The 14,547-nt window shown below is 37.8% G+C and overlaps 1 protein-coding gene across 1 annotated transcript in view; it reads left to right on the forward strand.

The window, feature by feature from the left end:
- LOC108717348 (colorectal mutant cancer protein) overlaps positions 1-14,547 on the forward strand; it is a 210,800-nt gene that overhangs the window by 27,200 nt on the left and 169,053 nt on the right. The window contains exons 2-3 of the mRNA XM_018264340.2: positions 7,815-8,053; positions 9,958-10,166. Of these exons, the coding sequence (XP_018119829.1) occupies positions 7,815-8,053; positions 9,958-10,166 (448 nt within the window). The remainder of the gene's footprint in view (positions 1-7,814; positions 8,054-9,957; positions 10,167-14,547) is intronic.

Consider the following 14,547-nt stretch of genomic DNA (forward strand, 5'->3'; position numbering starts at 1 on the left):
GTCAAAGAAGAGAGTTGGTCTCTTGTGGTTTCTCTTGTGGACTATTTGTGTGGATGCATTAAAGGGGTTGTTCACCTTCCAAACACATTTTCAGTTCAGTTGTTTTCAGTTTGTTCTCAGGAAATAAAGACTCTTCAATTGCTTTCTATTTTTTATTTTTACTGTTTTTCCAAAACCTAAGTTTAAAGTTGAATGTCCCTCTGTCTGGTGTTTGTGTCTGGCAGCTCAGTAATTCAGGTGTAGACTCTAAACCAGGGGTTCCCAACCTGCGGCCCAGCTTGAACTTCCACCTATCCAGGAAACAACATGTTGCAATGTCACGCAAAGAGAGCGTATGTGTGCATGTGTGTTTTAAATTTTACATGGGGTGTGTGGTGTGTGGCTTCCTAGAGCAGGAAAAGCAGTTAACAAGTGAGCGTTCGGTTACTTACAAAGGCAGGTAAGCATTCTTCAGTGGCATCGCCTGCTATGCTAGGGATATATGCAGCGCCTACATTTGTGAGCAACTTTTTTCAAGAATGAACACTAAGAGTAAAATTAGAACCAAATTATCTGATGAGTACCTTGAGAATTCACTGAGAATTGCAACTGCTTCCATTCAACCAGATACAATGTAAAAAATCCCACTAGGTTTATGATACCCTCTTTTCTTTTACTTTTACAATAAAATAAATTGTTAGTAAAGTGTTAGTGTTTGTGTATATTTCGTGTGTGGCCCTGAACATTTTTCTTCTAACAATGTGGCCCAGGGAAGCCAAAAGTTTGGACACCCCTGCTCTAAACTGTTCCAATTATGCAAAATTTAGTTGATGCATTTCTCAGCAGCATCTCTCGAGTATTAGCAACTATTGTATTCTAACATCTGCCTGTAATGAAACTCAATGATTCTTCTTCAGTTTACAGGGTTGGCAACCCCCCCTTCCCAGAGCTGCTTTATAAGGTGGAAAATTATACCTCACACTTCAATATCAGAGAAACAGTCATACATAGAAAGAAACTGTAAAAAGTCTTTATTTCTGATGTACTATCTGAAACCAACTGAATTGAAGAAAAAGTGTGGGTTGTAGTATTGCAGTGAAGGTGGATCTCCAGTAAGTGTTACTGTTCTGTCTGGAGTGAGGGATAATACAATCTCTCTTGCTATGGGAAAGGCCACCAAGAAACATGAACTGTGACCAACAGTATTTTGCATATAAATGAACTGGGATATCAATATTTAAGACCCACGAGACTTATACTACACACTGGATTGGGAAATGGTGAAATGATCAACATGATTGATGCATTAGCTTGTTGCATTTGGTAGTTGTCTTACTGTTTCCCCTTTCATCCCTTTTCCTTGCATAGTCTTGCAGTACAGTAAGGGGGTTATTTACTAAACTCTTGGGCTTTTTGAGGCAAAACTCTGGGGTTCAATCCAGCATTTGAAACTCTAATTTTTCAGGATTTATTAAAGCCCGATACTTCAATAAGTCAGAATCCAAAAATCTGCCATCTTAGACCTGCTGAGGTTGTAAATGGAAGAGGTCCCTATCCTATTTGGAAGTTTCTTTGGTCTGCACTGGAATTAGCTTGAAATCCATCTATTTCGGGCTTTTAGGTCAAAAATCCAAAATATTCGGGCTTTTTGGGAAAAACCTCTGAAAAAATCGTTTGATTTGGGTTTTTGCTAGGGATGCACCGAATCCAGGATTCCGTTCAGGATTCGGCCTTTTTCAGCAGGATTCGGATTCGGCCGAATCCTTCTGCCCGGCCGAACCGAATCCGAATCCTAATTTGCATATGCAAATTTGGGTTGGGAGGGGAATCTCATGACTTTTTGTCACAATGTCTCATGACTTTTTGTAAAAATGTTTTTCCCTTCACACCTCTAATTTGCATATGCAAATTCGGATTTGGCTCGGTATTCGGCCGAATCTTTCACAAAGGATTTGGGGATTCAGCCGAATCTAAAATAGTGGATTTGGTGCGTCTCTAGTTTTTGCTCATTTTTATTTAGTTTTTTTCTGTTTAAATCAAGCTTTTTTAAAAGTAAATAAGGTCAAATCCTGCATTCTAGTTTGGTCTGACTTTTTTTTAAAGAAAAAATTCGAAAAATTCGGATTTTGTCTTTAAAAAACCCCCTTAATGTCTGTTTTTTATTCAGTAATGTAAACTTGCAAGCAGCTTGCCTTTGTCTCAGTCTCTTCAATACAAAAAAAAAAATGCCATTTGAGGTTAAGACTGTTGAAGAGTAACCAGTATAGTTGTGGTTTGGTGAGCTAAAAGCAACTGAATTGTTGTCTGCACTGAAACCATTATAAAACACCTATAACATGTGGGTTCTAGATAACTAAGCAATGACAGTGGCTAGCTTTGAATGGCTAGCAATGACTGTGGCTAGCGTTTCATAGTGGAATGTATAAATGTTTGCATCATTACATCTCTTAAATCCTGAGGATTTAGCAGCCTAGTGAGATTCCCAGCAGGGAAGCCATGCTGAACACATTCATTAAGTCTTTCTGCACTAATCATCACTAACGTGTTAATGCGGCCTTACAGTTCAGCAGAGACATTTAATGCTCCCAGTGCTTATTCTGCCAGATGTACATGTGTTCCTGCAGCAAAGATAAAAGGTGTGTTTGTTGTCGTCACACACTTGTTAAAATAATTCCTCAGAGCTTCTTTTTTAATAGGTTTCTGAGCTAATGTCCTTATGGGAGAGTAAATCAACCATCTACTCATCTACTCGCATAGTACATGCTAATTTATTTGCAGTGTGTTTACAACCAAATGTGAAAAACAAAGGAAAGGGAGTTGTGTATGTGATAGCGTGTGCCTATGTTGATATTTAAGATTCTGAGTACATGTAGTTGCAGTGTCATGAGAAACCTTTTTTATTTTTACTAATAAACCTTGTTTTTGCTGTTGCCCTGTGATCCTTTTATAGTATTAAGTATGTTTTATTTCTGTTTTTATATGTTAGTCTGCTACTTTTACCATCTTTTTTTACTTTTTATTGGGTAGCTTATAGATACCTCACTCATTACCCGTAGGATAATGCCACCTTCTGCAACCACATCCTAACCCTTATCATAGTGCAGTTACTCTGCATTAAGCAGATCAATTAAGTAAGAATACTGGAAACTTCATAATGAAAGATGTAGCGAATGGAATCTCAACCCTGCATTATTGTGAAGTAAATCACACCTAGCCAGTGACCCTTTTGTTAAGTGCCTTTTAAATCCAGAGCTGGCAAGGTAAATTAGATGAGCTGTAATAGGTAATATCACCTAGGACAAGTATGTGTCATTATTAGCAATGTGGCAGACCTAAAAATAATGCAAAATACTATATAAATCTCACAGGTAAAAGCTTATGAAGTTTTTGGAAGTCCTTATTGTTCAAAAAAAAGTCTCAAGCAGAACATATTGCCCTGAAAAATGTTGCTTCTTGCCTAGCACAGAAGTCATGGAACATGGTGGGACTGCCAGTTTACCTTATCATAATAAGCTGCTCAGTAGTCTTAGGGTGAGGGAAAAACATGCGTAAGGTTGCTTAGAGGCTTTGCATTTTTTTTTTTTAATTCTTTATTTTGTATAACGCCGCCAGTATAAATCAATTAGTCAGAAACAGCCATAAAACATAGTACTATGCCTTACTTGAGATATGCTTTCAAAGAGCATTATTTGTAAGCACGTGAATTATAAAATAATACATTTATGTAAATATAACATAATAAGTGGCATGAAAAGATAACAAGTAAGCAAAATGGTAATACAATGGTGGGCAGACAACAATGGTAAAAAGGCATTAACCTGCAGTAAGGTAAGGGGTATCCGATAGCTGTTATATTAAATTAAATTGGCTACAGGTCATGTCAAGGGTCTTGGTAAGAGAATATAGTAAGCATATGACTTTCAAACAGGACTATTTATTCTGAAAGAACAGAATATTCTTCTTTAGGGATTCTTCATACTGAAGCCAATGTAACAATTTCTGGGAAAATTTCTCCTGTTGCTTTGGTTTGGTACTATGAGATATACTTATATTTGTAAGCATGTGAATTATAAAACAGATAATGTAAATATAACATAATAAGTAGCATGAAAAGATAACTAAGTAGCAGTTCAGTAAAATGGTAATACACTGGTGGGCAGTAAACAATGGTAAAATCATTAACCAGCAGTAAGGTGAGCGGTATCCGATAGCTGTTATATTAAATGAAATTGGCTACAGATCATGTCAAGGGTCATGGTAAGTAAGAGCATATAGTAAGCTTATGACTTTCAAACAGGACTATTTATGCTGTAAAAACAGAATTTTCTGGGGATTCTTCAAATTGAAGCCAATAAACCCTTTTCTGTGAAAATTTCTCCTGTTGCTTTGGTTTGCTTAGGTTTATTTTATATTGTTTGAACTGCTATACTGTATCTCATGCACCTTAAATGCCCAGTATTTAACTGCAGGGATAATGTTAGAAAAGCGGTACTGATGCCTTGGCCACCGTTATATTGATATCACTGATTTTATATATTGTCTTATAAGAAAACTAAAGTTTAACTAAAGAAGTAGGCTAGAAATGTTGTACATTATGTTTTGGGTTTCTGTACCAACCCAAGGAAGCCACAGCCATTTAACAGTACAGATCTGTGTCTCCAAAGAGCTTCTTAACAGCTGCTCAGAGCCCACTGAGTATGTGAGTGTCACAGACACTTTCCAAGATCGTGACACTCTGTGAAAAGTGGGGAGTCCTGGATCATTGCTGCTATTGACAAGCTGAAACTTTAGGCTGGTGCAATAAGTTAAGTATATAAAATGTTGCATATTCATTTTTAGGGTTTAGTTTTCCTTTCAACATATCATTTGTATGTAATAAAAAGTTATGGTCAAATCTGTAAATTTAGGTAAGAGTTGTTTAATTCTTCAGTATGGTTGGATATTGGGACATTGTTGCATCATATGAGTGAGGTCATCATCTGGTTTTCCACCACATTTTAGACTGTTTGAATTGGCACTCTATACGATATTGAGAGTATTCTATAGTTATTTTCCGGTAGTCTGGTGCATGAAATTAACATAAGATTTTTCAACCATTAAAGCGAATTAAAGGAGAAGGAAAGCTACGGAGGCATTTTATTGCCAATAGATTAGCTGCAATAGTGCAAGCTAGAATGCTATATTTATTCTGAAAAATGTTTTACCATACCTGAGTAAAAAGCTCTAGAAGCTCTCTGTTTGTTTAGAATAGGAGCTGCAGTATTAATGTGGTGTGACATCACTTCCTGCCTGAATCTCTCCCTGCTCTGGGCTCAGATTACAGTAGAGAAGGGAGGGGTGGGGGGAGAGGAGCAAACTGAGCATGCTCTTGCCCAGGGCAATGAGGTTTAAGCTGATCTGTGTCTCCAAAGAGCTTCTTAACAGCTGCTCAGAGCCCACTGAGTATGTGAGTGTCACAGACACTTTCCAAGATCGTGACACTCTGTGACAAGTGGGGAGTCCTGGATCATTGCTGCTATTGACAAGCTGAAACTTTAGGCTGGTGCAATAAGTTAAGTATATAAAATGTTGCATATTCATTTTTAGGGTTTAGTTTTCCTTTCAACATATCATTTGTATGTAATAAAAAGTTATGGTCAAATCTGTAAATTTAGGTAAGAGTTGTTTAATTCTTCAGTATGGTTGGATATTGGGACATTGTTGCATCATATGAGTGAGGTCATCATCTGGTTTTCCACCACATTTTAGACTGTTTGAATTGGCACTCTATACGATATTGAGAGTATTCTATAGTTATTTTCCGGTAGTCTGGTGCATGAAATTAACATAAGATTTTTCAACCATTAAAGCGAATTAAAGGAGAAGGAAAGCTACGGAGGCATTTTATTGCCAATAGATTAGCTGCAATAGTGCAAGCTAGAATGCTATATTTATTCTGAAAAATGTTTTACCATACCTGAGTAAAAAGCTCTAGAAGCTCTCTGTTTGTTTAGAATAGGAGCTGCAGTATTAATGTGGTGTGACATCACTTCCTGCCTGAATCTCTCCCTGCTCTGGGCTCAGATTACAGTAGAGAAGGGAGGGGTGGGGGGAGAGGAGCAAACTGAGCATGCTCTTGCCCAGGGCAATGAGGTTTAAGCTGAAGGCAGGAAGTCTGATACAGAAGCCCATGAGTACACAATAGAAGGAAAGAAATGCAGTGTTTCTTTTGACAGGGGACTCAGAGCAACATTACTTTGGGGGATTACTGGTATATTTAGATGGACCTTTCTGATAAGGCTTACTTAGTTTTAACCTTTCCTTCTCCTTTAATGGTATATCTGGACAGTCTACTAAAATGTTGCAGATTTCAGAGATTTTATGAGGTAGACAATCCAATACTAAGAAAAGGCACACTGGCACACAAGCTGTGAATGCAGGTGAACACCTTGCAAAGTTTTATTACCGGAAGTGCAACGTTTCGGATGCTTGACAAAGGGGCTTGCCCCGAAACGTTGCACTTCCGGTAATAAAACTTTGCAAGGTGTTCACCTGCATTCACAGCTTGTGTGCCAGTGTGCCTTTTCTTAGTATCAGATTTGAGGTTGCCGGTTACCTCTATCACTGTGCACCAAGGAAATTGGAATTATCTACACAGACAGGTGTGCGTGAGCAATTACTACTTTGTAGACAATCCAATCCCATAAAAAGTTGCTCCAATAACTTGTCATCTGGTTGCAGGGCCGGAACTAGGTGTAGGCAGAGTAGGCACGTGCCTAGGGCGCAAAGCTGGGGGGGCGCCAGGCACGTACCTCCTCTGTCGCCTACCCCAAGTCCGGTTCCCGACTGTCTGGTTGTTATCGCGTCTTTTTCGCTTCTGCGCATGCGCGAAAACTCCATTTCGCGTGTGCGCACGCAAGCACAGGTTCGCGCATGCGAGCGCAGATTCGCACATGCGATCGCGAGCATAGATTCGCGCATGCGCAGATTCGCGCAGGCGCCACTACTGCCCGGCTTGCCTAGGGCACCTCTGTCTGGTTCTGAAGTGTCTGTGATCAATTTAGCATTTAGGAAATGTTGAATTTGATACCATCACAATCTATATTCTCTTTTGGTATTATATCTTCTATATGTTTCATCATTCTGCCATCCAAGAATTGAAAGAAAACTGAATGCATTTTATGGGCTTTGTCCCTTAAATTGCCTCTAGTTGTATGTTTTTACTAGCACAAGGATCAGTTTTACTGAGGAAACCATTTAGATAATAAACAACTTTTAATAAAACTCAATTCGAGTTTAGTCAAATTCGATTCAAATTCGATTCGAGTTATCAGGTCGGTAATATTCGTTCGAGTTTTAGATATCCCATTTATTTTGTATTAAATAACCTTGCAATTGAATTTCGAGTATATTCAAATTTATTAGAGTTTAAAATAAAGTTTGCAGTGTATTTAATAAAACGTCACAATTGCAAACCGTTTTTGCTACAAAATTATTTAATGAACTCCAGAGCAGGTGTTAATGGTTTGCAATGCGCAATTAAGATTCGCAATGCAATAAAAGCCTAACGCAGAATATTACATTGCAACAGGCAATTTTTATTTGCAAAGTTTTGCTCTTTGTGAATTTAATTACATTTCCCTTAGTATGATATAAATGTTGCTGTACCTTTTGCACTCAAGCAATTTGTGAAAGGTTTTACTGGATATTCATTGTCTCTTCTGTCCTAGAGTTTTGATTTTTGGTAGTTCTTGGCCTGAAACTGTTCAAATGCATATTTTCAGGTCAAGATCTACCTGCACCAAAAATACCTGATGCAAAAACAATAACAATGACAAATGTAAACTGTTTTCTAGAAACGATTTAATGATGGTGTGTCGCCAGCTTAACATGGAGGGATCTGTTGCTGAGATCATGCTCCAGCTTGGGGCAGATGAAAGTGGGAAGATTTCTTTCCAAGATTTCATTCGTTGTCGCATGCAGCTCGTGCGGGAAATCCAGAAGGAGGAAGTGGATCTATCCGATGATTCCTGCAAAAATAAAAAACTCCGGGGCAGGATCACTTCATGGCCAACTGGAAGTGAAAACAGCATAGGTTGGTGCTTCCATTGTACCCATGCCTAGCTGGCTTAACAATTAGTCATGTGTTTTTTATTTGTTTTTTATTAATAACCTATATGTATGTATGTATGTATATTTTTATATATATATAGCACTACTTATATATGCATCACATACAGAAGAATAGTAAATTAGTAGAACAGTGATCATTGCATTAAGAAATACAAATACAGTAACTACAAAGTACAGTTGCATTAAAGATTAACCCCAATATATAATATAAGGCTCTAAGTTTGCCCAGGAGCAGTAACCCATAGCAAGTTTGGGCCACTTTGGGTCACATGAAAAGTCATAGACGAGATTCAATTTGTGGTGCAATTCAATTCAGAAAAACTTTATCTCACTGTTTATGAAAACGCTATAGAACTGGAACTGAATTTGGAGAAAGTTTTTTCTCCTCAAATTAAATCTCGTCCATGACTTTTCACGTGATAAACCATGAGATAACTTTTTCTCACTGAATTGAATCTGACCTTTAGTTCCTTTTATTACATAGCCGCCTAAGAGCTAAATATTGTTAAAGATACAAGAGGAAGGAGGTCCCTGCCCTGTAGAGCTTACAGTCTTAAGTATATTTTGTTTCTGATATATAATATGTGAGAAGGATGACAATTTTGAAATCTGCACAGAATAAATTACAAATAAAACAAAGGTCCTGGGGATATGCATTCACCAATGCACAGCGCTCAAGACAGGAGTAGTTCCCAAATGAGTATTTACTATATGCCTTGTTTTATGGAAATAAGACATTTTCTATATTTAATCAATTAAAATTAGGTAAGTTTCTGAAACAAGTTACTCATGACTGTCCCCCTCTTATCAATCTTTCTCTCTTCATGCAGGAGTCAGAATCAGATTTTGCTTGACAGTCTAAAACAGATTAGACTTTTTCTCACAGTGTTTATGATAAGCTTTCCCTGTTGAGAATAACATGCAGCAGTGGTGTAACTAGATGTCACTGGGCCCCACTGCAAATTAAATGTAGGGCCCCCAACGTATACAGAGTTTGCCCATAAAATTACTGATTAATTAGGGCCTCAAGGCCCCCTATATCCCGCAGGGTCTGCTTCCTCAGTAGTTACGCCCCTGACGTGCAGGTGTCCAGTTGTAGATGCATTATTAGACTTTGGAAACTAAATAAACCCAGGAAGCTGTGGTAGGTGAGACTGATCTCTGTGCCAGAAATAGAATGGTTTCCACAATAGTACATTTACTTGAGGTGCAGCAGGTTTGAATGTATTTGTAACATACATTGAATTAATTCAATTGAATTGTTATAATTATAGGAATATTTCCCAAGAGGATAAAACATGATAAAAGAGGGTGATGCCTTAAAGGGGTTGGTAAAAAGAAGGACCTCTGTTTTTTATTTTCCAGCTACTGAAATGCATCACTTGCCCATTTTAGAAATTGGAAAGTAAAGCAGAAAAGAAAATAATGTCAGAAATTCAGCACATCTGGTTGCATTTTATTCTGGCATGCATTCAGGGCATGTCTCTTCTATAAGAGCACGGTAACATCTGTTTTACCCATTTATCTGCTCAACCCTTTTGCCTGGCTGGATGAGAATTGCTGACAAATAGAAATGTCCACATTTTGTCAGATTTGTCTTGTGAAAAGTGTATCTGTGCCACACAAGGCCACTGACTTTTTCCTTAAAGGGGTAGTTATAGTATGTTATAAGATGGTGTATTCTTAGCAGTTGTTCAATTAGCCTTTTATAGTTTTTTCCTCTTCTGCCGCTTTTCATCTTTTAAATGGGGTCAGTAACCCTGGCAGCCAAAGCCATCATATAATAAGGTTGTAACTAATGTTTATGGGCTTGTTACTGCTGTGTAATCTGAATCACTTTTATATTTTGTTGTGAACATTTTACAGGGGCTTTATCTGGGGCAAGGGAGAGCTGGGAATATGACTCTGGAGCACGGGATCTTCAGAGTCCTGACCCACAGAACCATTCAATCATGCAGAAATTTATGGAATTTGGAAGCAAATCTACAACTCAAGCAGCACTGCAAAGACTTCTTTCTCAAACTTCCAGTTCCAGCAATAACATGGGGGGAAGCTATCTAGAACTTGCCAACACAGTAAGTTTTGCATGTTTATGCTACAGTTATCATATTTACAATGACTTGTATCTCACTTATCAGAGTTTTATTATGTTTCAGTTATCATGACTGAACAGCGCTGCTGTTGTTTCTCACCGATGGCTTTTTATTGCAGTTCAAAATTCACTTTGATTGGGGAATCTTCTGTCATATCGGCATAAACCCTGCTTTTTGGTTCTTATATTATCAGTGTTCCTTTGTTGCTGATTGCCCAGTGCTTCCTTTAATGGGGCTCATGCTTTCTGTATATTAATTTTGGGGCTTTGAGGAGGCTGCATATTGCAAACCTTTCCTGTCTGCAGTGTAAGTTTATGCTTATTTTGTCTTTCACAAATTTTATCATTCAAATACTGCATTTTTGAGTGGTGTCACTTGAATTTGTAGCTCTTCGGTAGCCATGCTATTTACATAGTTAATATGCTGATAAGCCTAGTAAGGGGCTTAAATGGCTACAAAGAAAACTACCCTTGCGAGCTGTAGCAGGTCAATAAACTGTCTAGCCACCAATTTACTGTACGTACCTCTTCTCTGGCACCCTTTAGGGCAATATAGGATAAAAAATGGATCAAACTCGCCAGAAACAAAGAAAGGGGGGGGAAAAAAATTAAATAGGCATATAGTGTAGTATTTTTGAAATGGTAATTTCACACCAGGTGCTTATGTATAGAATTTGTATTATTTTTTATTAGTTCCCCTTTTCCAGATTCCCCTTTTATTTTAGTCCTCCACTTCGGGGACTGTGCTTATATTCACTTTTCAGCATGCACGTGAATCTTCCACCAGAAAAATGGCTAAAGTGCCTACTTACAAGACATTTACTTTTTCAATCGCATATAGTAGTGTTTTCCTTTCCCTTTAGAACATATACGTGTAGCTTCCACCAAGAAATGGCTAGATTGCCTACTTACAAGACCTTAATCTTTGGCTCGCATGTAATATTACTTTACGTCCCTCTCCTCTTCTCTCACTTCATCCAATCACTCCAACATGGAATAAAGACTGATATTGTGTAGTATGTTTTAATAAATATTTAAAAAAATATAAAAAGATTTTACACTCACATTTTAATCAGATTCTACAAGCCTTTCTATAAAATCAGCTGTCCTTTGCAGGTTGCCCAGGTCTTTCTGGGGTAGGAATAAAAGAGCCGGCTTTTCCTATCCTTCGTGGTTGCGTTCCTGCTCGTCAGCGTCTTGTCCCCGCTGCCTGACGCGTTTCGCTGGTCCAATCATATATATGACATGCAAACCCTGCAACTCACTAGCTGCTTTAGGGCAATGATACATGAAGTGATTAGTTGCCCCTGACTAATATCCTCCAAACAGTTTCCCGTGTGAATTACCGATGGGAAGATATACATGATGTGATTACTTTGTGCTACATATGTTTAGCCAGTGGTAATTCACAAAGAGGCGACGAATCTCATGTATCATTGCCCTTAGTGACTTCACCTCATTTTTCAGTTTTTGCTTAGACACATTCAATTCTGACAACAAAGTTGTACCTGTTAAATTGAACATGGATGGGTGAAAAGTTTGTTTGCTCATAATGTTTTAGGTCTTTGTGTATCACAGTGCTGCGAAATATGCTGGCACGTTATAATTAAATGTTAATAATAATAAAATCTGGTTTCGTAAATATTTAAGGGGTTATTTATCGAAGGTCGAGTTGTGTTTTTCCCATTGAGTTGAGTATTTCAAGGGTACTTTCAGTAAAAACTCAAATTTTTCGGGATAAAAAACCCTCAAATTTTCGAGTGTTATTATGCCCGAAGCTACAATAAGCTCGAATCTGAAAATACTCCAGCTAAAACCTTTCGAGGTCATGTAAAAGTCAAGGGCAGAGTTCTAGCCCTCATGATTTTCTGGGTTTTTTCGGTGGTTTGTGCTCGAAAACTCAATCAAGCTATTTGAGCTCGAGCTCGAGCTATTTGAGTTTTTTCACCAAAATCTCTATTAATTCGAGCCCCCCCCCCCAATTACATCTATTTGAGTTTTTTGCATTTGATTTTCTTATACATAAGCAAACATTCGAGTTGTGAGTTTATTCAAGGTAGAATAAAAATGTCACAAACTCGACATTTGATAAGGCTTCACTTAATCTCTGTCACTTAATCTCTCCCATATTTCGGTTGCTAAGGCAACACTGTTTAGTACCTCGTTTTAAATATATGACAGAGGAAAGCAAACTCTCTAAAAAGCTATGTATTTAGGCCACACATAGCAGTTAATGACCTCCCATGAACAAGGCCAATATACTGTATCAGAAGCCTTCTCCATGTCAAGAGCTACCACTATACTTTTGCCTGAATTATTTTTTGCCTGGATTTTTATGCTGCACAGAGAGGTTATTTAACAAATGTATTTAATTAATATTAGTGGTTGGAGAAGGCATGAACTTATCTAATTCTGGTGTACAGGTGCATAACTTAAAAGAGGTACATACCTCCTAACTGTCCTGTTTTTCGCGGGACAGTCCCAATTTTGACAGCTCAACTTGCAGTCCTGGATTGTTACTAATATCTTTTTGATCACCTGCACTAGACAGCCATAAAAAGATACAAAGTTACTTATTTGGCTGAGAGCCCAGAGTATATGCCAGGTACACTTGGATACTTTTTTAACAATTTAATATAAGCAAAGAAAGATTTGTAACATTTCAGGATCAGGGGACTTGGGTGCACTACTTTTTGCCACTTTAACTTTCAATGTGTTATCTTTGTCAAATTTAACTTCTCCAGTTCTCCATCAATTCTCAGCACCCCACTCTCCTGCTTCTGTGCTCAACTCTCCTATCTCAGCAGTTGTAGGGAGAGATTTAGGGTTAGTATATTTGTGCTGTAATGTGAATGTGGCTTTGATTGGTCAAGAACAGACAGGAGGTCCTGCAAGCCCATGTTCTGCAGATTAGTGTGTGACAATATGTATTCTGACATAGGAATTCACTGATCAGAGGCTGAACACTTAATAACTGTGAGACTTGAAAAGCTGTGGGGGTATAGCAACTCTGCATTTGATAAGTATTAACATATGGAGTTTAATGGAATGATTTTGTTCTCCTTAAATTAAATTGTGATAAAACGTTTAAATTTTGCTGTCCTGTTGATATGCCTTAGCAGGCTCATTGCCAGATTTCAGGAGGTTTTTTATGACTGCATTCTAGAATACAGAAGTCGGTTCACTTTCTGTTATTTCGTATATAGCACACAGGAGCCCAACTTTCTAAAGTGCTCTTTAATATGTCTGGCAAAAATTTAAAGTTGCTGTAGCTCCAATAAAAGAACAAATTTAAAAACCAAAAAATGAGTCCTGGGGATGGCACAGCAGCAGTTTTGGATCTAATTTGTATACAGTATATAGTTTTTTTCCCATCACCTTTAATGCCAACTAGCACCTCCACACTAAGCACCAGTCATATAAATGGCCTGCCCATTCCTTCCAGTAAGGCCATGCCATGCTTCAAATATGGTCAATTTGGCCAGCCTTTTATTGTTCAGCTATGGGACCTGTTATCCAGAATGCTTGAGACCTGGGGTTTTCCAGATAACAGATCTTTCTGTAATTTAGATCTTCATACCTCAAATCGACCAGAAAATCATGTAAAAAATAGGCTGGTTTTGCTTTCAATAAGGATTAATTATATTTATCAAGTACAAGTTACTGTTTTATTATTACAGAGAAAAAGGAAATAATTTTTTAACATTTGGATTATTTGAATAAAATGGAGTCTATGGGAGACAGCCTTTCCTTAATTTGGAGCTTTCTGGATAGCGGGTTTCCCCGATAACTAATCCCATACCTGTATGTACATGATGTACATTAGCTTTATTATTAATTTAAAAACACTATGACATATACACATATTCATTGCTCATTTTACCTCGCATATCCCATTTCTGTTCCTCTTGCAAATAGATCCTGGTCTTACTGCTTCTTTATTGTTTGTTACCAAAGTTCTAGAAATTACAGCTTTAATTAGTTTAATGATTTCTTGTGCCCTTCTGTTGTTAGTGTGAAATAACCCAAGGAGCGTTACATTTTATGGTTAGTAAAACTCACTATAGATGTGTAAATCATACAAATGTTTCTTTTAATTACCAGGCTAATGAATATTACATTGGGTGCCACAGTGCACCTCATGTGCAGACCCAATTTTGGCATTGCCAGTGAGGTTTAGATTTATATTCTGCTGCAATGCAGCTGATTTTGGAAACCTGCCTAGTACTAATATTAATAAGACATTTCTACTATTATCCTGTATCCAATTTCCTTTTGCAACCACATTGAGCTCTGAAAGGACCGAGAAAGGCCCAGACGCAGCATAATGAGAAAATATCATTTTGCGCTGCCCAGACCTTTGT

The sequence above is a fragment of the Xenopus laevis genome, chromosome 1L (assembly GCF_017654675.1).
Source record: "Xenopus laevis strain J_2021 chromosome 1L, Xenopus_laevis_v10.1, whole genome shotgun sequence".
Taxonomy (NCBI): Eukaryota; Metazoa; Chordata; class Amphibia; order Anura; family Pipidae; genus Xenopus; species Xenopus laevis.